The 22,668-nt window shown below is 36.3% G+C and overlaps 2 protein-coding genes across 4 annotated transcripts in view; one reads left to right on the plus strand and one right to left on the minus strand.

Moving 5' to 3' along the window:
* CLTRN (collectrin, amino acid transport regulator) overlaps positions 1–4,950 on the minus strand; it is a 29,487-nt gene extending 24,537 nt beyond the window's left edge. Inside the window, exon 1 of one of the 3 annotated variants that reach the window (XM_081948215.1) lies at positions 4,878–4,950. The gene's annotated coding sequence lies outside the window, so the exon portion shown is untranslated. Of the gene's footprint in view, positions 1–3,812; positions 3,948–4,262; positions 4,401–4,877 lie in introns of those variants that run through there. The other 2 variants (XM_081948217.1, XM_081948218.1) reach the window with 2 other exon arrangements.
* On the plus strand, positions 4,896–21,600 carry ZRSR2 (zinc finger CCCH-type, RNA binding motif and serine/arginine rich 2). Its single transcript, XM_081948214.1, has 11 exons — positions 4,896–5,042; positions 7,778–7,857; positions 9,542–9,614; positions 11,610–11,718; positions 13,049–13,135; positions 15,615–15,653; positions 16,715–16,830; positions 18,541–18,754; positions 19,449–19,504; positions 20,285–20,394; positions 20,929–21,600. Exons 1-11 carry the CDS (start codon positions 4,987–4,989, stop codon positions 21,372–21,374), a joined length of 1,386 nt encoding a protein of 461 aa, XP_081804340.1. The 5' UTR covers positions 4,896–4,986; the 3' UTR covers positions 21,375–21,600.
* The last annotated feature ends 1,068 nt before the right edge of the window (positions 21,601–22,668 follow it).

Below are 22,668 nucleotides of genomic sequence, written 5' to 3' on the forward strand. Positions count from 1 at the left end.
GCCTGAAACAGCTGATCATTGGGAGGCCTATCCAACCGAGAATCATCTGTGCTAATCAGGCTGTGCTGAAATTGAAGCTGAAATGCGCTGTTTGCTCCAAGGAGGCAAATTGCTGGGAGGCAAAGGCAGATATTTTCCCCTTGTGCTAATCAGGCTAAACTGAAACTGAAACACGCTGTTTGCTGCAAGGAGGCAAATTGCTGGGAGGCAGAGGCAGATTTTTTTTTCTTGTTTTCCTCCCCAAAAGGTGGGTGCATCTTATGCTTTGGAGAATCTTATACTCCAAAAAATATGGTAAGTTTTATAGATTGAGAACAAGCCCTATAATTATTAACAGTGTTTTGTAATATACATGGTAAGCTGCACCATATATTGAAGTAGTATGTCCTGACTTTTCGCAGTGTCAAGGCACTGGTTTTTTCTAATTTTCTAGCCATCAGACAAAGTAAACATATTTGTAGCTCATACTAATCTTAAAATTAGATGTCCCCTAGTTCTGAGGGTTTTTTTCTTGCAATCTAAAGAAAACTTAGATTTTTAAAAAACTGGATTTAAAAATAACAAGCTGCAAGAATGATATAGAAAAAGATGCTACGCTGGCTATATATACGAAATTGGCTGATGTCTTAATAATTAATATAGCTTCTCAGCCTTTTGACTAAGATCATGTGTAGTATAATAATTAAAAGTGATATGGAAATAACAAACCAAAAGAGTGACCTAAATAATTTTCTTATATTAGATTTATAAAAGAAACTTGTTTTGAAGGATTTTAGAATAGAATAGAATAACAATGTTGGAAGGGACCTAAGAGGTCTTCTGGTCCAATCCCCTGCTTAGGCAGGAAACCCTACATCACTTCAGACAAATGGTTATCTAATCTCTTCTTTAAAACTTCCAGTGTTGGAGCAGTTACAACTTTTGGAGGCAAGTTGTTCCACCGATTAATTGTTCTGTCAGGAAATTTCTCCTTAGTTCTAAGTTGCTTCTCTCCTTGAATAGTTTCCACCCATTGCTTCTTGTTCTACCCTCGGGTGCCTTGGAGAATAGTTTGACTCCCTCTTTTTTGTGGCAACTCCTGAGATATCGGAACACTGCTATCATTTCACCCCCAGTCCTTCTTTTCATAAGACTAGACATACCCAGTTCCAGCAACATCAAGTTCCCTAATCATCTTTGTTGCTCTTCTCTGCACTCTTTCTAGAGTCTCCACATCTTTTTTACATCGTTGGGACCAAAATTGGATGAAGTATTCCAAGTGTGGCCTTACCAAAGCATTATAAAGTGGTATTAATACTTCACGTGATCTTGATTCTATTCCTGTTTATGCAGACTAGAACTGTGTTGGCTTTTTTTGGCAGCTGCAGCACACTGTTGGCTCACATTTAAGTGATTGTCCTCTAAGACTCCAAGATCTTCTCTTGTGAGAAGGCACAAAGAAAGAAATGTAACTATTGAATTTGATAAAATTTGATTCCCATAATTACTTTTTAATAAAATACAGTTTTAGAAGCAGGCAATCAATCAATCCATAAACGTATTGTGGAGACATCAGAAAAGGGCAGCTAGAAAGTGAGAAAGGAGAGGAGGTGGATAATTTATGACTGTGGCTTCCCTGGTCTCCCCCTGCTCCCCCCTCGTGGATTCCCCTGGATCTCTTTGAACTGTCTTCTATGTGCAGTAATCAGCTGGAGCTAAACCCTGGTCTGAGAGCCCAAGAGCCGGCAGCTGCAGCTCTGAATGATGGCGTGGATCTTCTGGTGGAGGCGAAGCTGACAGAAGAAACAAGCTTTCCTGGCCTTTGTTGGCAGCTGGACCTATTCATGTGGTCACTAATGGTGTGGAGGGTAGCAGGCTGCTGTTGGGATTCTTAGGACTGTGTCAATTTCAGGAGACATCGTAGGACTACGCCGTTTTTATATTTCTGTAAGCCTCCTTGAGTTGCCAAGTGGGAATAGGTGGCAATATAAATTTCCTTTAATTAATTAATAAGCAATAAATAATCAACAAAAATAAATAAATAATAAATAAATAACAAATAAATAGCACTTTATTCCTAGCCAGAAACAGCCAGGAGCAGCAGGATGCAGCTGGTCTATTCTCAACTCATAATTGGCAATTACTGGGGTGGGGGGGGGGAAGCTAAACTGTCTGGCCTGTTTTTGTTAATAAGCAAGGTATAAGGTGTGTTTCTGCAATGCTTGATAATGTGCAGTTATCTAATTTTGGCACAGTAGGGTCACAACACAGCCATTTAAAAGTCGGGCCTATACTCTAACACAGTGCTTCTCAATTATTTTCTGTCATGCCCCCCCCTAGGAAGAAGAAAACATTTCGCCCCCCCCCCCGCGCGACTATAAATAGTATAATTTGTCTATAAAATTGTTATAAGTACACCTCTGCATAACATAGCACACCGGTCTTTCCTCGTCTCCCACCGTAGTCACATGCTTTCTTTCCTCTTTCCCTCTTACTTGTCTATCCTTCCTTCCACCCTCCCTTCCTCCTTCCCTTCCTTCCTGCCTCCCTTCCAGTTCCCTCCTTCCTCTTTCCCCCTGCCTGCCTGCTTTCTTTCCTCTTTCCCTATCCTCCTATCCTTCCTTTCTCCCTCCCTCCTTCCCTGCCTCTCTTCCAGTTCCATTCTTCCCTCCTTCCTTCTGCCTCCTTCCTGCCTGCTTGCCTTCTTTCCTCTTTCCCTCTTGCTTGTCTATCCTTACTCCCTCCTCCCTTTCTTCCCTCCCTCCCTGCCAGCAGCTCCTCCAGCATCCCAGCTGGAAGCAGCAGCACAACAGTCGCCGTTACCAGGGGCAAAGGGGTGGCGGTGGCAAGATCGGGCGACCGCCGCCCCTTTGTCCCTTCCCCAACAGCGGCTGTTGCGCTTCCGCTTCGACGGAATCCTGGCGGTGGAGCTGCTGGCGGGGAGGCGAGCTACCTGCATAAAGACGCCGCCGAGGGCATGGCAGAATATATCCCGGCTTGAAGTGGCAGCGCTGGGGACTGCTCAGAGACTCATCAGAGCCGCGGGCTGGAGCTGTGCAAAAAGTCTGCTTGGGCTGGGGGGGGGGGGAAGGGAGGGAAGCCTGGGACAGCCATGCTTCCCTCCCTCCCACCCCCGCCCGAGCAGGCTTCTTGCACAGCTCCAGCCTGCGGCTCCAATGAAAATCCACAGTCCGAAGTGCTGCCACTTCCAGGCGGGATATATTATGCCTCGCCCACGCCGCCGCCGTTGCACCCAGATGGAAAGGGAGCCTTCGCGCCCCCCTTTACGGAGCCTCGCGCCCCCCCAGGGGGGCGCGCCCCACTATTTGAGAACCGCTGCTCTAACATGATATCAGAGCAGTCATATTTTGTTCCGCTTTGCTGAGGCGATCCTACGCAGCTCCTTGCATGAACCAATCAACTGCTTTCAGAGATTCGAGATAAATGCATATGTCATACAGGTAGTCCTCGACTTACAACAGTCGTTTAGTGATCATTCAAAGTATCAACGCACTGAAAAAAGTGACTTATGACCATTTTTCACACTTGCAGCACCTTGTTGCAGCATCCCCATAGTCATATTATTTATTGTCCACATCCAGTTTGAGTATCCAAGTAAAGGTCCAGGATCATTATTTCCCCCTGAAAAACTTACTGGTTTATTGAATACATAACATGGGAAGGCTGAAGTAAAACTAACTCTGGGTTTCTCAGGCCCCGGTACATAGTATTAATCAATTTCCCCAACCCACCCACCCCCTCCCCAATTTTGCCATGTAGACCAAGTAAACAAGTCCCCGTTGTTATAGGAACTATCTGTCACACTTGCACACCTGCTATATTCTTCTTGAAAGCTTCCAATTTCTCACAAACTTCAGTGGAGTTGCAGAAGTTTCGTTTTCCCTAGTTAACCGTCTTGTAACCAAGACGTCCCTCCCCATTTCCTCTAATGACAAGTTGAAACGATGAGACACGAGGCTGCCAGTGTTTCATTCTTGACATTTATATTCAGATGCTTGACAACTGGTTCATATTTATGATGGTTGCTGTGTCCTGGAGTCATGTGACCATTTTTTGCGACCGTCTGACAAGCAGTCAATGGGGAAGCCAGATTCACTTAACAACCGAGTTACTAATTTAACAACTTCGGTGATTCACTTAACAAATGTGGCAAGAAAAATCGTAAAATGGGACAAAATTTACTTAACAAATTTCTCACTTAGCAACATAAATTCTGGCTCAATCGTGGTTGTAAATTGAGGCCTACCTATATATATATATACCTTTGTTCTCTCGAATCTGCAATGGAAATGGTCTGCCTTGGATAGAATCTGAAAGCAAATCGCTTCAGATGTTAGAATTCTTCTGATCTGCCATTACTTTTCAATTAGAAGATATGAAATCTACATTAAGAATGTAATGGCATCCAGAGAGTTTCCCCCCCTTTTTCTTTAATGTGCCTCTTTATTCCTTCCTTCTTTGTAGAGATTACAAATCCCTTTCTTTTTCTTGGAAGCCAGCCACTTTTCTCAGTACTGTTGTAATTTTGAACTGTTACTAAAGGAACTGTTGTAAGTCGAGGACTACCTGCACTGTTAAATTGAGCTCTGAAATGTGAAAACGTCTTTCTTTCATTTTGAACTTAGACCAGTGTTTCTTAACCTTGACGACTTGAAGTCCTGTGGACTTCAATTCCCAGAATCCCCCAGCCAGCACAGCTGGCTGGGGAATTCTGGGAGTTGAAGTCCACAGGACTTCAAGTCGCCAAGGTTGAGAAACACTGACTTAGACCGAAAGCATCTGTTAAGGATATTGACGCCTTTAGTCTAGCTAGCGATGCCTTCAGTCTAACATTTGTATCACTACGCTCCGGTCCTTTCCTCGAGTCCTCCGCTCACCTCGCTTTGTTCAGGACTCTTGCCAGAATTCTAAGGCACGCCTTTACGGAAGGGAATTTGCGTCACGTCCGACTGTCTCGCGTCACGTGATGATCCCGGAGACTCTAATATGGCGGCGTCCATGGCCCCGCCGCCTGCGCCAGTTGAGGGGATGGTGAAATTGAGGTAAGAATGGGTTATTTGTGTGTTTTGGTTCAGTTGCTAGGTTGAGAGTTGTCTTGTCTCGCTTTGGAGGTGACGTCATGGTAGCACCGTTTCTTATACTGAGGTCCCTGTGGTCACTTGTTGCGCTTGGATGTTCGGAGTAATCTTTCCTCTGTCATCGAGAAACGGAGGAGCTCTGATCCTGAATTCGTGGCGGTTAACGGAGTAAGAATAAAGAGGATTTATTTTGCAGGAGACAATTAAGCAAACGGTAATGCCAAAGATCTCGCGAGAGATGCAGCAAGTGGCTTGCCGACAATATAAATATAGTTTAGATAACGTGAACTTTGAATGTCAGCCTGCATGGGAAAAGCTGCAAACAGACTGGTGTAATTAATAAAGGAAAGGAGGGGCATATGTGCTGTATAAATAGATTATGACATCAGTTAGGGATGGAGAATAATAGACTAAAAACTACTAGTAAGCCTTCTGTGTTTATATTATTCGGTACTAATATGTCCCTTGACAGAAAAATAGAGGAGGAGTAGATTTTAAAAATTGGGAGGAGTTTTTTTTTGTAAAAAAAAAACCTGCGTTTCAATTCCCAAAACGATTACTGTGTCAGACATTAACGATTGCCACAAGCCCCACACCCTTTCCCCAAATTCAAAGTTATGAGGTTAAAAAAAGCACTAGTTTAGGTGCTTAATTAAGTTGGAGAGGAGGTATTTGTTTGAAAGACTCCTTTCTACAATAATACTTTGGCTAGAGCTTAGTAATTTATTGCTATTTGATGGGGGAAGTGGGGAGAGAATTGAGACAAACCTGAACAATAAAATCATCTGAAGTTTCATAATTGTGTTAAATGTTTGGAACCATGTTATTGAAGGACAAGGATTGCATTGTGACATTGCCATATACATATAATCCTTTTTCCATCATTGTGTCTGGATGACACTCTTCAGGGTTGAGTCTATTCTAGCAAAACAACCATTAATTTAGTGGGTTGTGTGAGCTATCTAGGCCATAATTCTAAACCATAATAGTGTTGAAGGTACAGTATATGTGTGAATCTAAATATTACCTCTTGGTCCTCTCTTGAGATGTCACTTCTAGATTTAGTTTTTTTGGCCTGATCAATATAGATCTATAGCATGTTTCTTCAGTATTGTTTTAAATTGGGCATCTCTATCTGTGGTTTTTGCTGGAAAATTGGGAATCCAATTGTTTCCTTAGGATCCTTTTTTTGGAATGCAAGTTTACAGTGGGGATGTGTGGGAAGGGTTTGATCTGAATGAGCATCATAGTAGCAAGGCTACATTTCTTAGTTTCTACTTCACTCTATGATCAGTCTTATCTAAATAGGCACCATGAATGTCAATTTTGCATTGCTCTTACAGGTGGTCCTTGACTTATGACCACAACTGTTGCTGAGACATTTATTAAGTGAGTTTTGTCCCAATGTACAACCTTTCTTGCCACATTTGTTAAGTGAATCACTGCAGTTTTTTAAGTTAGTAACATGGTTGTTAAGTGAATCTGGCTTCCCCATTGACTTTGCTTGATAGAAAGTTGCAAAAGGTGATCACATGACCCCGGAAAGTACAACCAACATAAATATGAGTCAGTAGCCAAGCTTCTGAATTTTGATAACATACTATGTGGATGCTGCAATGGTTATAAGTGAGAAAGAGGCTCAAATCATTTTTTCAGTGCTGTTGTAACTTTGAATAGTCACTAAATGAACTGTTGTAGGTCAAGCACTGCCTGTAGTTTTAAACCTCTCACCCCTTCCTAATATACATTGTAAGTGAGTCTTCAGTTCTTGTTTGAAACAACACCTTAGAATTACATTTGTCTCCTTGATCCCTAACAATGGATAAATGGCTGCAAAAACTGATGGAATTAGCAGAGATGGCTAAATTGACTGTGTTGATCAAGGAAAAAGAACACAAATACTTTTATTTCTACTTAGAAACTGCTTCTGGACTTTGTGCTTGAGGTGGAAAAAAAATGAAACATTGATTTTGAGTTTTATAGATTAGATAGATTTGTTGTTATACAAATGGCTAGTTAATATGATTATGTAAAAATAAAAAATTGACATCAATGTTAATGTTTTATTCTACTGCACCAAAGGGTGTCAGAAGTCAATGTATTTTTTTTCTTTTTCCCCTTTCCCCACTTCACATTTTGCCAGTATTTACTTTTGTATTTTCTTTGTATGCTTTATTATAAACTAATAAAAACTATTAAGACAAAAAAAAGAAGAAAAAAGTATACTTTTTTCTTGTTTTGAACTTATATCTAAATTCAGAATTTGGTGCTGGCAACTAAGTAAAAAGAAAACGCAGATATATGCAGATTATATTCTTCTGTTCGTAGGAGAATCTGAAAAAAAATAGTGCTGGATCTGGCCCCCAGCTTTGTAAACTAGCAAAAGGATCCAAAACAAAACATATTTTAGGCTGAAATCTATGCCTACATTATTTCTTTTTTCTTTGTATTTTAATATTTGATAACTTTAATAATTAAGAATGGAATATATTTACCAGAAGTATATTCTACAAAAGTCAGTAAATTTTATTTCTGAAATATTAATCAGATTCCACAGAAATTCCACTGAGTTCTATGATTAACAACTAGTAGGAGAAACAGAATTGTAGCATAATATATTTAAAATACTATATATTTAGGATCTGAGAATCTTAGTATTTTATCAGTTATCAAAATAAAAGAAAAACTTTAATCTTCAGCCACAAAAGGTATAGAGCACTTTTGAAGAAAGAGAAGCGGAAGAAAAGGAGACAATCTCTAGCAAGACTGAGAGATTCAGGTAAAAAAATATATATTCTGATAATGAAAAAACAAATGCAAATATTTTTTCCACTGTGAATTGTCTTCTAGTGATGAGAGGGGGTTGTCAATTTCTACGGTTTTGAAAGTGTGTATGTATTCAAAATTTTGTGTGTGTGTGTGTCCAGTGTATATGTTATATTAAAGTGGACATTCTGAAGTGGTTTATCTTGGTCTAAGTTTTTACATCTCAAAAACCTGGCATTAACAGGAGGGTGTAGACCTTTATATCGTGTGTGTGCATGTGTGTGATAACTTTGAAATTACAAAAGATTGGCTATGTAGGCAGTAGTAGTAAGCTATTGATGATTATTTGATTAAATAGTACTGGTAAAATAGGTTATTAATTATTAAGAGTTTGAGTTATTATGTACAACCTGTACAAATATGTACAATTGTACAAATACGTACAATTGTACAAAGTATGTACAATCTGGACAAAATTGAAATATAAGCAGACTTGAGGAAACCTCAAATATTTCTTGGGGGAAAGGAATGTTTGGAACAGTTTTAGAATATTTATTTGGAAAGGTTTATCCTAAAAGAGCAACATTCCCTTTGCTAATATTACCAGATCCTGTTTCTTTGGTATAAAATGAAATCTTAATTGCTTTCATTTTGATGAAGTGACTAAATTATTTAGATTGCTGTAGTGCTTGGCCCTCCAGTGAGGTTTGGGAGTCTGATTACAGTAACATACAATTAATTGAATTAGGTCATTCAGGCCATTCGGACCAATCCCCTATTTAAGGGCATATTTATTTATATTTTATTTAACTATTTCTATACTATAGACTCTGGACAGCATATGATAAAAGGATCCTAGAGTCTCTAATCTAAATTAAAGCAACACAATTACTAAGTGGCTCCTTACAGGTATTTGTGATAGTCAAAGACCCATTGAACAGTCTATTAAAGAGCTGTGGTGGCACAGTGATTAGAAGGCATATTGCAGGCTACTTCTGTTTGAGTCTCACTGGCTCGAGGTTGACTCAGCCTTCCATCCTTCTGAAGTCGGATGTGGGCCCAGATTGTTGGGGGCAATATGCTGACACTGTAAGCCGCTTAGAGATGGCTGTAAAGCAATATATAAGTCTAATTGCTATTGCTATTTTCAAGGCCTTCTGAAGTAGGAGGAGGATAGGAGCTGTGTATATCTTTTGTGTCAAGGGACTATTACAGAAAGAACTTGACTGATATATCTCTTACTTTTTCTTGGGAATGGCATATTAGATTCACTGTAGATATTTGGAACAGTCAGGCATGCTTGCTAAAACAGTACCTGATGTAACCCAGCAGTATGCCATTCAGAGCTTTATATATTCTAGCCAGCACTTTGAACTGGATCCATAAGTTTATTGAAAATCAATATAGCACTCTTAAGCTGAATGTGACTCTAATGTAGTTAGCTTCCCCAAGTAGCCATCTGGCTGTTGCATTCTAATTTGCTATAAATTAATTTAAAGCATCTAGACATAGGAGAACCTACTACCTTTCCTGGAAATTAGTTGTATTGTCAGAAATATTATAGGAACAAGAAACAGAATTGACTTTCTATAACTGAAATGCATTAATACTTATTTAAATAATGTGGAATGCACTAATCTGCCTCTTAACCAAAGATGAACAATCGGAATTTTGTATCTAATTCTTCTCCTTTATAGAAAATACAGATAATGATGAACCAATTTATGAAAAAGAACTGAATGAAGAAGAGAAAGAACCTGAAGATGAAAGGTGAATAAACAAATTTAACTTATAAATAGGCAGCTCAAATTTCTGCATGCTTACCTAAATCCATTAACCTTCTATCTAGATATATAACTTGAAAGACAAGTGTATATAGTGCATTCAGAAAGTATTCAGACTCCTTTCACTTTTGTCAATTTTGTTATGCTGCAGCCTGATTCTACAGTTGTTGAAATTCATTGTTTTCTCATTAATCTACTTAGTACCCCATAATGTCAAAACGAAAACAAAATTTTAGAAATGTCTGAAAATTTATCAAAATGAGAAAACTAAAATATTATATTGGCATAAGTATTCAGTATATTGGCATAAGTACCTCATTGAGTACTTTTTGAAGCACCTTTGGCAGAAATTACAGCCTGGTGTCTTTTGGGGTATGATGAACAAGCATTACGCACTTGGATTGGGGGGGGCGGGGTTCTGCCATTCTTCCTTACAAATCCTCTCAAGGTTGGATGGTGACCATCGGTGGACAGCCATGTTCAGGTCCCTCCAGAGATATTCAATGGGGTTCAAGTCAGGGCTCTGGCTGGACTACTCTAGGACATTCACAGAGTTTTCTCAAAGTCACTCCTGTGTTGTCTTGGCTGTGTGCTTAGAATCGTTGTCATGTTGGAAAGTGAACCTTCAGCCCAGTCCAAGGTCCTGAGTGCTGTGGAGTAGATTTTCATTGAGGATATCCCTGTACTTTGCTCCATTCAGCTTTTCCTCAACCCTGACCAGTCTCCCAATTCCTGCTGCTGAAAAACACCCCATCATGCTTCACTATTGGAATGACATTGGCGGATGATGAATTGTGCCTGGTTTTTTCTAGACATAATGTTTAGAATTGAGGCCAAACAGTTCAATCTTGGTTTTATCAGACCACAGAATCTTGTTCCTTACAGTCTGCAAACTCCAAGCGGGCTTTCATGTAGTTTGCACTGAGGAGAGGCCTCCATCTAACCACTGTCCATAAAGCCCAGATCAGTGGAGGGCTGCAGTGCTGGTTGTCCTTCTGGAACTCTGTCCCATCTCCACACAAGATCTCTGGAGATCTGTTAGAGTGACCATCAGGTTCTTGGTCACCTCTCTTACTAAGTCCTTTCTTCCCCAATTGCTCAGTTTGACTGAGCAACCACTCTTGGAAGAGTCCTGATTGTGCAAATCATCTTCCATTTGAGAATTATGAAGGCCACTGTGCTCTTAGGAACTTTCACTGCAGCATAAATATTATTGTAGCCTTTCCCAGATCTGTGCCTTGCAACAATCCTGTGTCTGAGCTCTGCAGGCAGTTCCTTTGACCTCATGGCTTTTGCTCAGCTACAGGATGCATTGTCAGCCATGTGGCCTTCTATAGAGAGGTGTGTGTCTTTTCAAATCATGTCCAATCAATTTAATTTACTACAGGTCAAGAGAAATGGGAGGCACCAAAACTAAATTTGAAGTGTTGTTACAAAGGGTCTGAATACTTATGCCAATGTGATATTTGAATTTTATTCTTTTAAATACATTTTTAGGCATTTCTGTTTTCATTTTGTCATTATGTGGTACTGAGTGTAAATTAATGAGAAAAATGAATTTCAACAACTATAGAATCAGCATAACAAAATTGACAAAAGTGAAGGGGGTCTGAATACTTTCTGAATGCACTGTAAATAGCAAAGTGTAAACAATTTAACACATGTAGAACATTCTCTTTTCTCTATGTTTAATTGATTACTCTTTAATAATTACTATATAAGCTACTGAACTTGTCTTCTGATGAACTTTATATATAAAAGATATATATATAAAGTTTATATACAGTACACCTTCTTGGTCTTAATCATATTGCTTGGAGATATGCCTCATGGGTTTAATAGAAGTTACTCCCTAACAGAAATGCAGCCTCATTGTTAACATGTTAATTTTCATTAGTTAATTTACAGAAGGAATAACAAATAAAATTGTTTAAAATGAGACAAACTGTTTGATTCACTGTTAATCTGATTATATTGGAAGGCAAAGGCTTCATGAAGAATGGTTGCTAAGAGAAGAAAAGGCTCAAGAAGCTTTCAAGATCAGGAAGGAAAAAGAAGAGGCAGCCAGAAAACATCAGGAGGAAGAAGAGGTATAATGTACCTTTTGAAACAGTGAAATAGATTCCTAGAATTAACTTTTGAATCGTCAAACATCATTAATGCCTTTATGTCAAAAAAGAGAGCAATGCTCAAATTGCAATGAACTAATATTGATAATGCAGCATTATATTTGGAAGAGATGCTACAAGAATAACAAAGGGAGCAGTTATGTTATTTGTGATTTAAGTTGCTTATAGACATAAATTAAGTATGATTGATTACAATGAAATATGATCAGTCTTTATTGAAGCTATTTTGTAAAACTATAGTTATATTTCTATGCCAAACCTTTAAATGTATTTTTATTTATTTAAAATATTTATATAGTCACCCATCTTATATCAAACTTTGAGTGTTTCAGCAAGTAAAACAATGCCAATTAAAAATAGCATAACACAGATACCTAGTAAAATGATAAACATTAAAAAGTAGCATCAAAATTTTGTTTCCAACATAATTAAATCATCATTAAATGTATTATTTTGTTATGTTGTTGCATTGCTTTTTCTTCAATAATGCTTCTTTTTATATTTTATAAATAAAGCAAACATAATTGGTGGATGTTGTAAAATTATGAGAATTTCCATGTAATCAAAACAACGTGATAGCATATCTGACAGGTAGAAAAATAAAGAACAAATTGAGACCAACCCAGCTTTCCAAAAGAAGGGGGTGGTACTTTGTTATAAAGAGCAGAAGGAAAACAAAATGTAAGAATGTTTGATGTTTCTTTTTCCTGTTTATGGCTGCTTCTATCATTGGAGATGCCAAATGTTTTGTTTATGGCTTCTCTTTTCTTTTTCTTCCTTATGACCTTTCCTATTTGATTTCTTCTGTGCTGGCTTTGTGGCTCATCGTTGCCTATGGAATAAGCTGACAATTAATTTAAGCAACTTCTGTGAAGCAAGAAATCCAAAAACTACAGATGAGTAAGGCTTACTGAAGACTATAGGAATCTGGAATCTAAGCATATCAGCTACTTCAGTAGCTCAAAAATAAGTCCTTGAAACAGGACTCCAATTTTCTTTCATTTTGTTTTCCTCTGCTGTTTGTAAGACATTGGGTAGGCTGTCATGTTTTCATTGTTGCAGACATCAGATTTGCTATTATGTTGTTTTTCTCTAGCTATGTGAGAAAAGTAACTTACAAAATTTACCCACATTGAAAAATCAAATAAATTTGAATTGGTTTATTGGTTAAAAACTAGACATCTAATTAATTTTAAGGAAACAATAATTAATTTAATATGATGCAACAATATTTGTACACATTAATTTGCAATGAATTTTCTAGATAATAAATGATTGGTTCTTTTTTTAGCAAAAAATAAAAGAAGAATGGAAAAAACAACAACAGAAAGAACAAGAGGAAGAAGACCGAAAACAACAAATGAAGAGAGAAAGAGAGGTGATTCCTGCTCTAGGAGGATAAATCCCATGCATATCCTCTCATTGTATTCATAAGACTCCTAAGTTACTTCAGTGAGATACCAGATTTTTAAACAGAGATTTGAGTTGGAGAGTGCCAATCAGTTTGTTAAAAAAAAAATCTCATTTGGAATAGGTCATATGACTAACTTTTTTCCCCCAAGAAACAGTCTGATTCCTGGGTAGTAATGTTTCAAAGGGAGAATATTAGACACCAGTGATGGCAGCCAGAGAAGACAGGGAAAGCAGGAAAGGATGATTGGGAGGCAGTTGGACTAGTGGATTATATTGTGTAGGTACAGCAATGGCAGCTGATGGTAAGTAGGGGTTGGACGTAGGTAATGTTGGTGGTTGGGCAGGTCAGTGGGATTTGCTGCTGAATGGGAAAAAGGGGATGGTGTATACTGACCATCCCATAGAATCCCTCCAGTTTTGTTTTGGCTAATTTTGGCCAACAATAACCTAAGCTTTGTTTCAGCCATACTGCTGCTCTACAAAATGGGGGTTTGGCAGAACTTCTTGAATGCTGTGTTTCTTTTGAATTCAAAACATAGCACACTTATGATTCTGACTTACTCATTCTAAATTAAGTCATTATGTAAAATATTAAACTAATATACTAATGTACGAAAGTGTAAAGGGATTGGCTTTCACTTTAATTCAGTGTTAAATTGGAAAGAATATATAACTTCTCAAATATATATAGTATCCTTTTTATACATTTGCTTCATCTTGCTACAATTGCACGTTTTCTGAGGCAGAAAGAAAGAAAAAACCCCAAATTTGCAGTACTCTTTCCTTGGTCAATAGTTGTGACCAAGCTACCAGCTCTATTCCTATATTGGTAAATTTAAAAACTCCATGGCTTTTGGTACAAAAAGCAAGTAGACTTCTTGCTAATAGGATGTAGATGCAGAAAATTATATGTCAGTTATGTAAACTTTATTTAAAGTTGTAGCAAATAAAGATTAATCTTGTTTAAAGTTCTTGACGTGGAATTATACTGCTGCGATTCCTTAACTTTTTTTTTCACTTAAAGATGTTGTAGTTCATCTTTACCTGGTTTGTTCATCAAGACGTATCTTTTTCTATAGCTTGTTAAATGGTGTGGGGGACATATTACAAAGGTTTATTTTTATAGGTTATACTTAATAGAATCTTTGAAAGTAAAAAGTGAATATGTCAATTGCTAATTTCTTTGGCAAAAAATTGAAATTTATCATTTTATACTGATATTTAAAATGTTTCGAAAGAGGAGCTTGGGTCATAGAAATAATTGAAGTACAGAATTCTTCATAAAAACTTTGTGCTATAAAGACGTATCTGTTTTCAATATTTTAATTCCAAGAAGTGTCCTGGATCCCAAATGAGTCCTATAAGCTCTCTTAGAAAATAAAAGCTAGTGCTGTTTCAGAGTGTGGCCACAAAAGGTAAGAAGTGCTGAAAAGTGTGGTAGGGAGCTCCCATGGCAGCTCTTTTGTGAAAGCAACTTTTCCAAGTGGCCATTTTGCCCGAACATGCACAATCCAAATATGTCCACAAACCCTGAAAGGTTAGACCTACTATTGATCTATAAAAGCTGAGCTGGAATAAATAAACCTGATGTTAATATGAACAAGTATTGGACTCAGTGTGAATATAATCACTGAGGAAACATATGTAATTGAATGATTTTGAATATCATTGGTTACAACTGAAGTTCTGATATATAATGAGAAATCAGAAGCTGTTGATTGATTCTTAATTGCCCTTAGTGCTTAGGGTTGTGGCTTTTTTAAAATACACTTAACAATTTTTGATATACCAATACTCAACTTTATTCTGCAACTCTAAGCTTTGCTATTCAGATATTATTTGCTTAGTTAAAAATGCAGCAATCCATGCAACAAGTGAAATTGAGCATATTTGACCTTGTAATTACCATTGAGAAAGTTGAATACATAATTTGCAGTTTTTGACATTCTGATACTTGCCCCATATAAAATACCTACATTAGAAAGTAAACCAGTCTCATTCAAATTCAAAAGATTGATGCAAATAATTCATAATATATTTAATTCATTTTATATATAAATGTTTAGGGCTGTATTTTAATTGTTGACAAAGGGAATGCGAGTAGATGTGGAGGAAATTATTTAAAATATAATTGAAATGTTTTCTCTCTCTCTCTCTCTCTCTCTCTCTCTCTGTGTGTATATATATATATATATATATATATATATATATATATATATATATATATATATATATATATATATATATATATATACAGTATATATCTCTATATATATATACAGTATGTTGTATGAGTGTGTACGTACATGAATACACTATATAAGCCTTTTCTCGGTTGAACTAAGTAAAGCAATACTTTAAAGCTGAGCATTTTGATCTTAACTAAACAAATCAGATGTCAGGATTCAAAGTTTTTACTAGTTCTGTATTTGCACCATTTATAGGATGCCGTGCAGAAGATGTTGGATCAGGCTGAAAGTCAGGTATGTTTAGAGCAGGGACACAGTTTTTTTTAGCTAACGAGAAATATGGTTTGTAATTAATAATTTGCATAGGCAAAGGACTACTGCAAATGCAGGGATGCTATCAATTTGAATTTCTGTAGTGGATTTTTGGGACATGATAAGAGAATTAGTGGTTTGTTTCTTTTTGATGTGTTAAACTTGAAAACTTACAACTCTATTTCCTTTTGTGGAAAGTTATATCTCTTTTTCAAGATGTTTTTGTACTGAAATTTAGTAGTTTAATCTGGACACTGGGAAAAGGCATTGGGGAACATATGTGGGTTGCTCAGTCCTACTTTAGAGATAATATAAAATGGAACAGTGATACATATTTAATTATGCTTTGTATCAGCTTTGTATATTGCTGTCTATCAGCTATTTCAGTGGTAGTGAAGCTTTTAGGGACCAAGTGCCTAAACTGCAACCCCAAACCCATTTATTTATCACAACACAGCAATTTAACCTGACTAATAATGTTTTAATACTAGTGGTGGGATTCAAATAATTTAACAACAGGTTCTTCCTCATGACCTAGTGGGCATAGCTGGGGATGGTCATGTGACTGAGAGGGCGTGACCAACTCTACCTCACTTATGTGGTGGTACCTGTATGAGACAGGCAGGGCTGGGGAGGGAATCCACGCGTCTCTGGGGGGGGGGGGGGAAGGAAAGAAAGATCCAACCTGTTTGTGTGTGTGCAACTATGGCTCCCTGGGCTAAAAACAGAGATGGGCACCATCCCCTAGAGTTGTACAGGAGAAACCTTTACCTCTATTTGGAACCGTGGACATATTAGTTGAAATGCTTGGTGAAAGCATAAAAATATTTTAGTGGTTATGTATATCAATATAAATGAAGGTACAAGAAAAATTAATTACATATTACCTAATTCATATGGGTACATTTTGGATAGCTTTATTTAATAAAGTTAATGATGTTTTTATAGAAAAGCTGATTTATTAGGTAAATGTACTGATCAGAATGCATTTATTAACTTCATTTTTTTATCATACTGGTATTGCTTTTGGAAAAAAAACACAGCCGGAAAATGGAACTACTTGGCACAATCCTGAGCCCCCAGAGGATATAGGCACCGAGAAAGATCGTTCTAATTGCCCTTTCTATATTAAAACTGGAGCATGCAGATTTGGAGACAGGTAATTCAATACCAATTGAATAACTAAAATAACAAGTAATGTTTTTTCTACATTGTTAATTAATACTTAAACATTTTAGCTTATATCTGAAAGATGAAATGTAGTCACTAAAAGACATTCCACCTTGAGATGAATATTCAGTTTTAATATACGCACACACTTTTTATTCACATTAACCTATGACATATTGTGTTCCATCCTTTTCCCCAGGAATATTGGTAATGATGCTCTTGCTTTGCTGTTAATTTATCAAATAATGTTTTATTTTAACTTACAATAACATTTTTAATATTGTACATTTGGTAATGCATAGAATTATTGATGAGCAATCTTCACCTGGAAAAGTGATTCATTTCTCCTCCATTCCCCCCCCTCCCCAACTTTTGTGTTCATCTCCAGATTAGCTTTCAACTTCTGGAGAAACATGGGAAACTGTGATTTGAGTGTCATGGACATCATTGAATGGGTAGTTCTGCTCAAGGAGCAAAGGAACCCATTTTATGTATGAAATTAATGTGGGGTGTAAAGTTACTGTTGCTGTGCTGTTTATATGAACAAGAAAGATGTCATGGTTGATTAGTTGATTAATTTCAGGAATTTTATACTGTTATTCAGTAACAATAAATTTAAGTTTTAGTGTTTTAGTTAATGGAAATTCACTCAGAACAGTTAAATGGTGAATAAGTAGCTCTATTTTGCAGCATAGGTTTTTATTTAATAAATTCCTTTTACTGGTATAATCTGACACTCCTATTATTTTCCTTTGGATACTTTAGTGAAAAGGCTTCAGTACTGAGTCCTTAGGATAATAAATTCTCATACAAAATCTGTGACAACGTATTTTTAGACCTCTGCCATATTTGTGGCAGGTGATGTCAGCCTCAAGCCACACTTCAGGGAAATAGGGGCAGGACACCATATTTGAATGGTGCATCTAAGAATGAGAGAAAATGTATTCAATTTTCAAGATATAAATAACTGTATTCTCTTATTTTATTTTTTGTGTTACTCAGAATTACTGTGACAAAATCATTTCTATAATATTTGTTCTGGAACTTATGCAGGTCTGCTTATTCTTTGTCTTTTCTAGCTGAAGACAAGAGTCAGGATATTGCATAAAATAAAAGGAATTGACCCATACCTTATTAACTGACATTTTTAATAATGAGATGCATAAATCTAAATGTAGTTCAGGACACTTTATAGACAAAAATAAATCCTATATCCTGAAAGAAAAAGCATCATTTAAATGAATGCATTTGAAATGATCCATATATGTTCTTTTTATATCTTTTGACTGGCCAATCTCTCATCACAAGCTTGCATTCTTGAAGACACTTTGGAAATGGGCAGCATGTAAGGTAGCACTTCAGATAAATAGTTTATGAAGTAATGTCTTTTCTCTTCACTTCCTATTCCAAGTGAAAGAAGATTTTGTTTATCTGAAGCTTCTGTGTATGCTACAAGAATTAGGGAGAAAATTGAGGATGACTAATAATAACTGGAGAGTTACTTAAATCAGTGGGTGGGACTCCATAAGTATATATTTAATAATCCAAAATTAAAATGTCGGTTGCTCCAAGAATGGCTTTAAAGTAAGTGATAAATGTTGCTAACAGTTATAGTTCACTAGGCTTCATGTTCTAGTAAAACATGTCATACTTGATCAGAGTTTTAGTAGGTTCAGTACCTTTTTCTTTTTAATTGTAGGTGTTCCCGGAAACATAATTATCCAAGCTCTAGTCAGACCCTTCTTATCAGGGGAATGTTTGTTACTTTTGGGATGGAACAGTGTAAGAGAGATGACTATGACACAGATGCAAGTCTAGAATACAGTGAGGAGGAAATTTATCAGCAGTTCTTAGATTTCTATGAAGACGTACTTCCTGAATTCAAAAATGTGGGGAAGGTGATACAATTCAAGGTACGAAAAGACTTTGTTATTTTCTGCATGCCTTAGTTGTGCATTTATAAACTGAGAAATTCTAGAAAATGTAGGATCTCAATCTTGTGTGAAAGAAGTGGGGAGGCAGAATAGGTTCATATGTTGGATATAAATGACTGTGCTTTTTCTTGCTGAAAAAAATCTGAAAAGTGATGCCCCTAAGCCAAATAAGAGTGAAAAAAAATGATGATCCTCTGGTCAGTTTATAAGTGGAAAATAAGGAAGCATTTTTGTCTCATTTTCTGCCCTTCTGTGTAGCCTTGGCATATTAGTTTCCTTAATGTCTTCTTTGATCCCAACTCTCATTGTCAGGTTGGTGTAACTTGGAAACATAAGGAATATTTGTAGTCTTGACTTTCTATTCCAGCAAGAAAAGAGCTAAATGACCCAGTTGGTCTTAGATCAAGGTTTAACTGAATGCCAAAACAAGTTCAAGTACCTGTTGAACTCTTGAGGAATGTAGCAAAATGTTAATTTTAACCATTGAATCAGAAAATGGTTTTGAATTTTACAAGCTTACCATCTACCTATGAAACAGCTGTTTGCTTACTAAGATAAGCTAAAAGTGAGTACACAACCAGCTTATAGCTCTATGAATAGGATGATGAAATTAATGCTATGAGGATTCATTTTTTCCAGATATAGTTTGAATGACGTTTTATCTTTTACATAGGTGAGCTGTAACTTTGAACCTCATCTTCGAGGAAATGTGTATGTTCAATATCAGTCGTAAGTATTTAACAATAAACAATTTAACTTAATAATTAATTAATGGGTTGTGACCGAGGAAACTATATTTCAGCATGTTAGTGGCCCCTTTTGAGCATTAATTTCCTATAACTCTGGCCTGTTTGCAAAAGATCTGCAGTGGATTATGTGAATGGGAGTTCCTTCACAAAACCAGAAACCATTCCTTTTTAAGATTTCCTATCGCACAAAGAATTTTAATCATATTCTGATCCTTCCTATTAAACATTAGGTTAAGATAATTCAGTGCCCATTTGCTTTGACCTTCACAGGTAATCCTTGATTTACAACCAGTCACTTAGAAGTTATAATGGACCCTGAAAAAGATATTTATGACCCAGATTTAAAGATCCGAGTCCATCCCTCCCCCCTTCGGAATTTGGGCACTCAGCAACCTACCCATTTACATATTTGTATCCTGTGGTTACATGCCATGATTCACATTTCTGCCAAAAACCAGCATTTATTTCTGTTTTCCAGCAAAAACTGCCTTAGTGAACAATGGGTTCACCTAACAACTGTAGTGTTCATGACTGCTGTGTTTGCTCAGCAACTGTTGCAAAACAGTTATAAAACTCGACAGTCACATGGTAACTTACATAAAACTGTCACAAGTTATGACCATAACTGCAAGTGTTAAGTCGATGACTACTTGTGTAGGATGAGGCATATCAAGATGTTTTCTGTTTGCTTTGCAGTCTTGTTTTAATGCTTCTAGTTTCATGGCAGTCTAGCAATATGTTCTCAATTTGATTTTTAAAGAGAACAAGAATGTCAGGAAGCTCTCAGTTTATTCAATGGCCGGTGGTATGCAGGGCGGCAGCTGCAGTGTGAGTTTTGTCCAATAACAAGGTGGAAAACAGCTATTTGCGGTAAGTCAGTGGAACTCTTGATAGTTTCTGTTTTTGTGATAGAGGTTTGTTTTGCATTTTTGCAGTGAATCTGCCTAAATATCAATATTTCTAAACTGACTAGGAAGTGATGAAATACAATTTTATGCTGCTATAATACTGAGGTTTCCATCCAGCAGATTGCTGAGGTCATGCCATAATCTTTCATTGATGAGCTCTCTAGGTCTAAATTGGCATGTTTCTCTAGGACTTGTAATTTAGTATGATAAAATGCAGCATATTTAGCTACTGGTGTATTATTGAATATACTGGAGAAATATCTCTCAGATACATGCAGAGTTATGTATGAGATATTCCAGAAAAAGCTAAAAATTTTGAAAACACCTTTGCCTAAATATTTAAATTCCTTGGTTGATTATACGGATTATATGAATGATGAAGAGCTTTTTCGATACCTGTAATATTTTGCAGACATAGATAACTCACAAAGTGTACTGAAAAGAAACATAATCTTGATTTCAAATTTAATAACTATTAAAATAAATCCCTTTTCAGGCTTGTTTGAAAGGCGAAAGTGTCCAAGAGGGAAGCATTGTAACTTTCTTCATGTATTCAAAAATCCAAATAATGAATTTTGGGAAGCCACCAGAGATATTCACATTTCCATTGACTGGGCTAAAGAGGCAAGTAAAAACTCTGAAAGGAGAAATAGATTGGGATACTATGAAGAACATTATAGCAGATCAAGAAGAAGGAACAGTCAAAGTCCCAATCATTCATACAATAAAAGAAATGGAGAATCTGAAAGAAAAAAATCTCATAAGAAGCATAAGAAAAGTCATGTTTCTGAGAAATTGGGCAGTCGTGGAAGGCAACGGTCACACAGTAAAAAGAAAAGACGGAATCGCGACAGGAGCCTGACATGTAGTCGTAGTAGAAGTCCATCTCCTACAAGAAATAGAGGCAGAAAGACATCTAATAGCAAAGGAAGGAATAGCTGAACTTGCTGGAGAATTACTTTTAAGACTTGGATGTGTTTTGAAAAATATTATCTATAGTTCTATTAGATCAGTTGTACATTGTTGTGCCCTAAAATAAAGTTGTTATGCACTACCCTATCTTAAAAGTTTTGCAATAAATTATAAGAAAAAAATGAAATATATTCCCTGGGACTTGTTTAATTAACGTGCTGTGAAAAATGGATGTTCTTTTTTTAATTCTTTAGCTAAAATAAGTATTGTGTTGCAAGTTAAACAACTGAAGTAACAAACATCTTTGACTTACACTTTGTTTATAAATAAGTGCATTAAATAAGTCTACTATACTTTCACATTTGTACAAAATTACATTTTAATTATATTTCCATTCAGCACCCTCCATACTACAAAACACCCTAACAAAAACAGTACTTTGCTAAAATCTCCAGCATCTAATATTAGCATGCTTTTTCCATCCTGCTGCTTTCTTTTTTAAAAGTTTTTTTTATTTTTTATTTTCAAAACAAACACAGCACATAAAATCTTCCTTCTTTACATACTGTAGAAAGTGTATCAGTTGGTTACAAAAGGCTTTCGTGCATCTCTTCCACAGTCATCAAGCATAATTCATTTTAACTCAGATATTTATACATGTTACCATCATCATACCTCCATTTTCATTAGACTATAATTGTTTAAACGTCCATCATAAAATATATCAAGATTTAATACATAATCACATATTGGCATTTCATTTACTATTTCTAAAATCCTCCAATGACATTGAATCCTTATGTCCTATTCTAGCTAAACATCCATAATATTTAATAACAAATGTTTGTCCTTTCCAAATCACTGTTTACAATGTACATCCCATTTCCGTGTGTTGTACACATACATACATACATACATACATACTTATCATTATCCCTCCTTTATTTGACTATATCCTGCATATCATTTTCCCCCCTAATAATCAAGACTTAACTGAATCTAAATTATTTTTATTTTTATTAACCTTTATATATAATCCAAAAGGATTTCTAATCTTCCTTTCATGGGTACCATTCAATATTCATATCCAATTATTACTTATCATAACACTACACATTGTAAACATTATTATCATTATCAATTATTTATTTAACTCTATCTATTGTCACTAAATTTCACTAAGTTTTAACTAGTTTTAAATTATACTCTTCCATCTATCAACCTGTATCTTTCCAGTAGCAAAACAGTCTCATATATTTTGCCATTTGTGGTGTCAGTCCTGTAATCATCTCCTTAATCAGCTTTGCATGGACTCCTCTTAGCA

This window comes from Natrix helvetica (assembly GCF_964273705.1).
Source record: "Natrix helvetica genome assembly, chromosome: 3".
Classification (NCBI taxonomy): Eukaryota; Metazoa; Chordata; class Lepidosauria; order Squamata; family Natricidae; genus Natrix; species Natrix helvetica.

Excerpts from the sequence above, each read along its gene's own strand:
- ZRSR2 (XM_081948214.1), top strand. The coding sequence starts at position 4,987 with ATGGCGGCGTCCATGGCCCCGCCGCCTGCGCCAGTTGAGGGGATGGTG. Across the intron at positions 7,858-9,541 it reads AGCAAGACTGAGAGATTCAG|AAAATACAGATAATGATGAA; the intron begins GTAAAAAAATAT and ends TCTCCTTTATAG. Across the intron at positions 13,136-15,614 it reads AAATGAAGAGAGAAAGAGAG|GATGCCGTGCAGAAGATGTT; the intron begins GTGATTCCTGCT and ends CACCATTTATAG.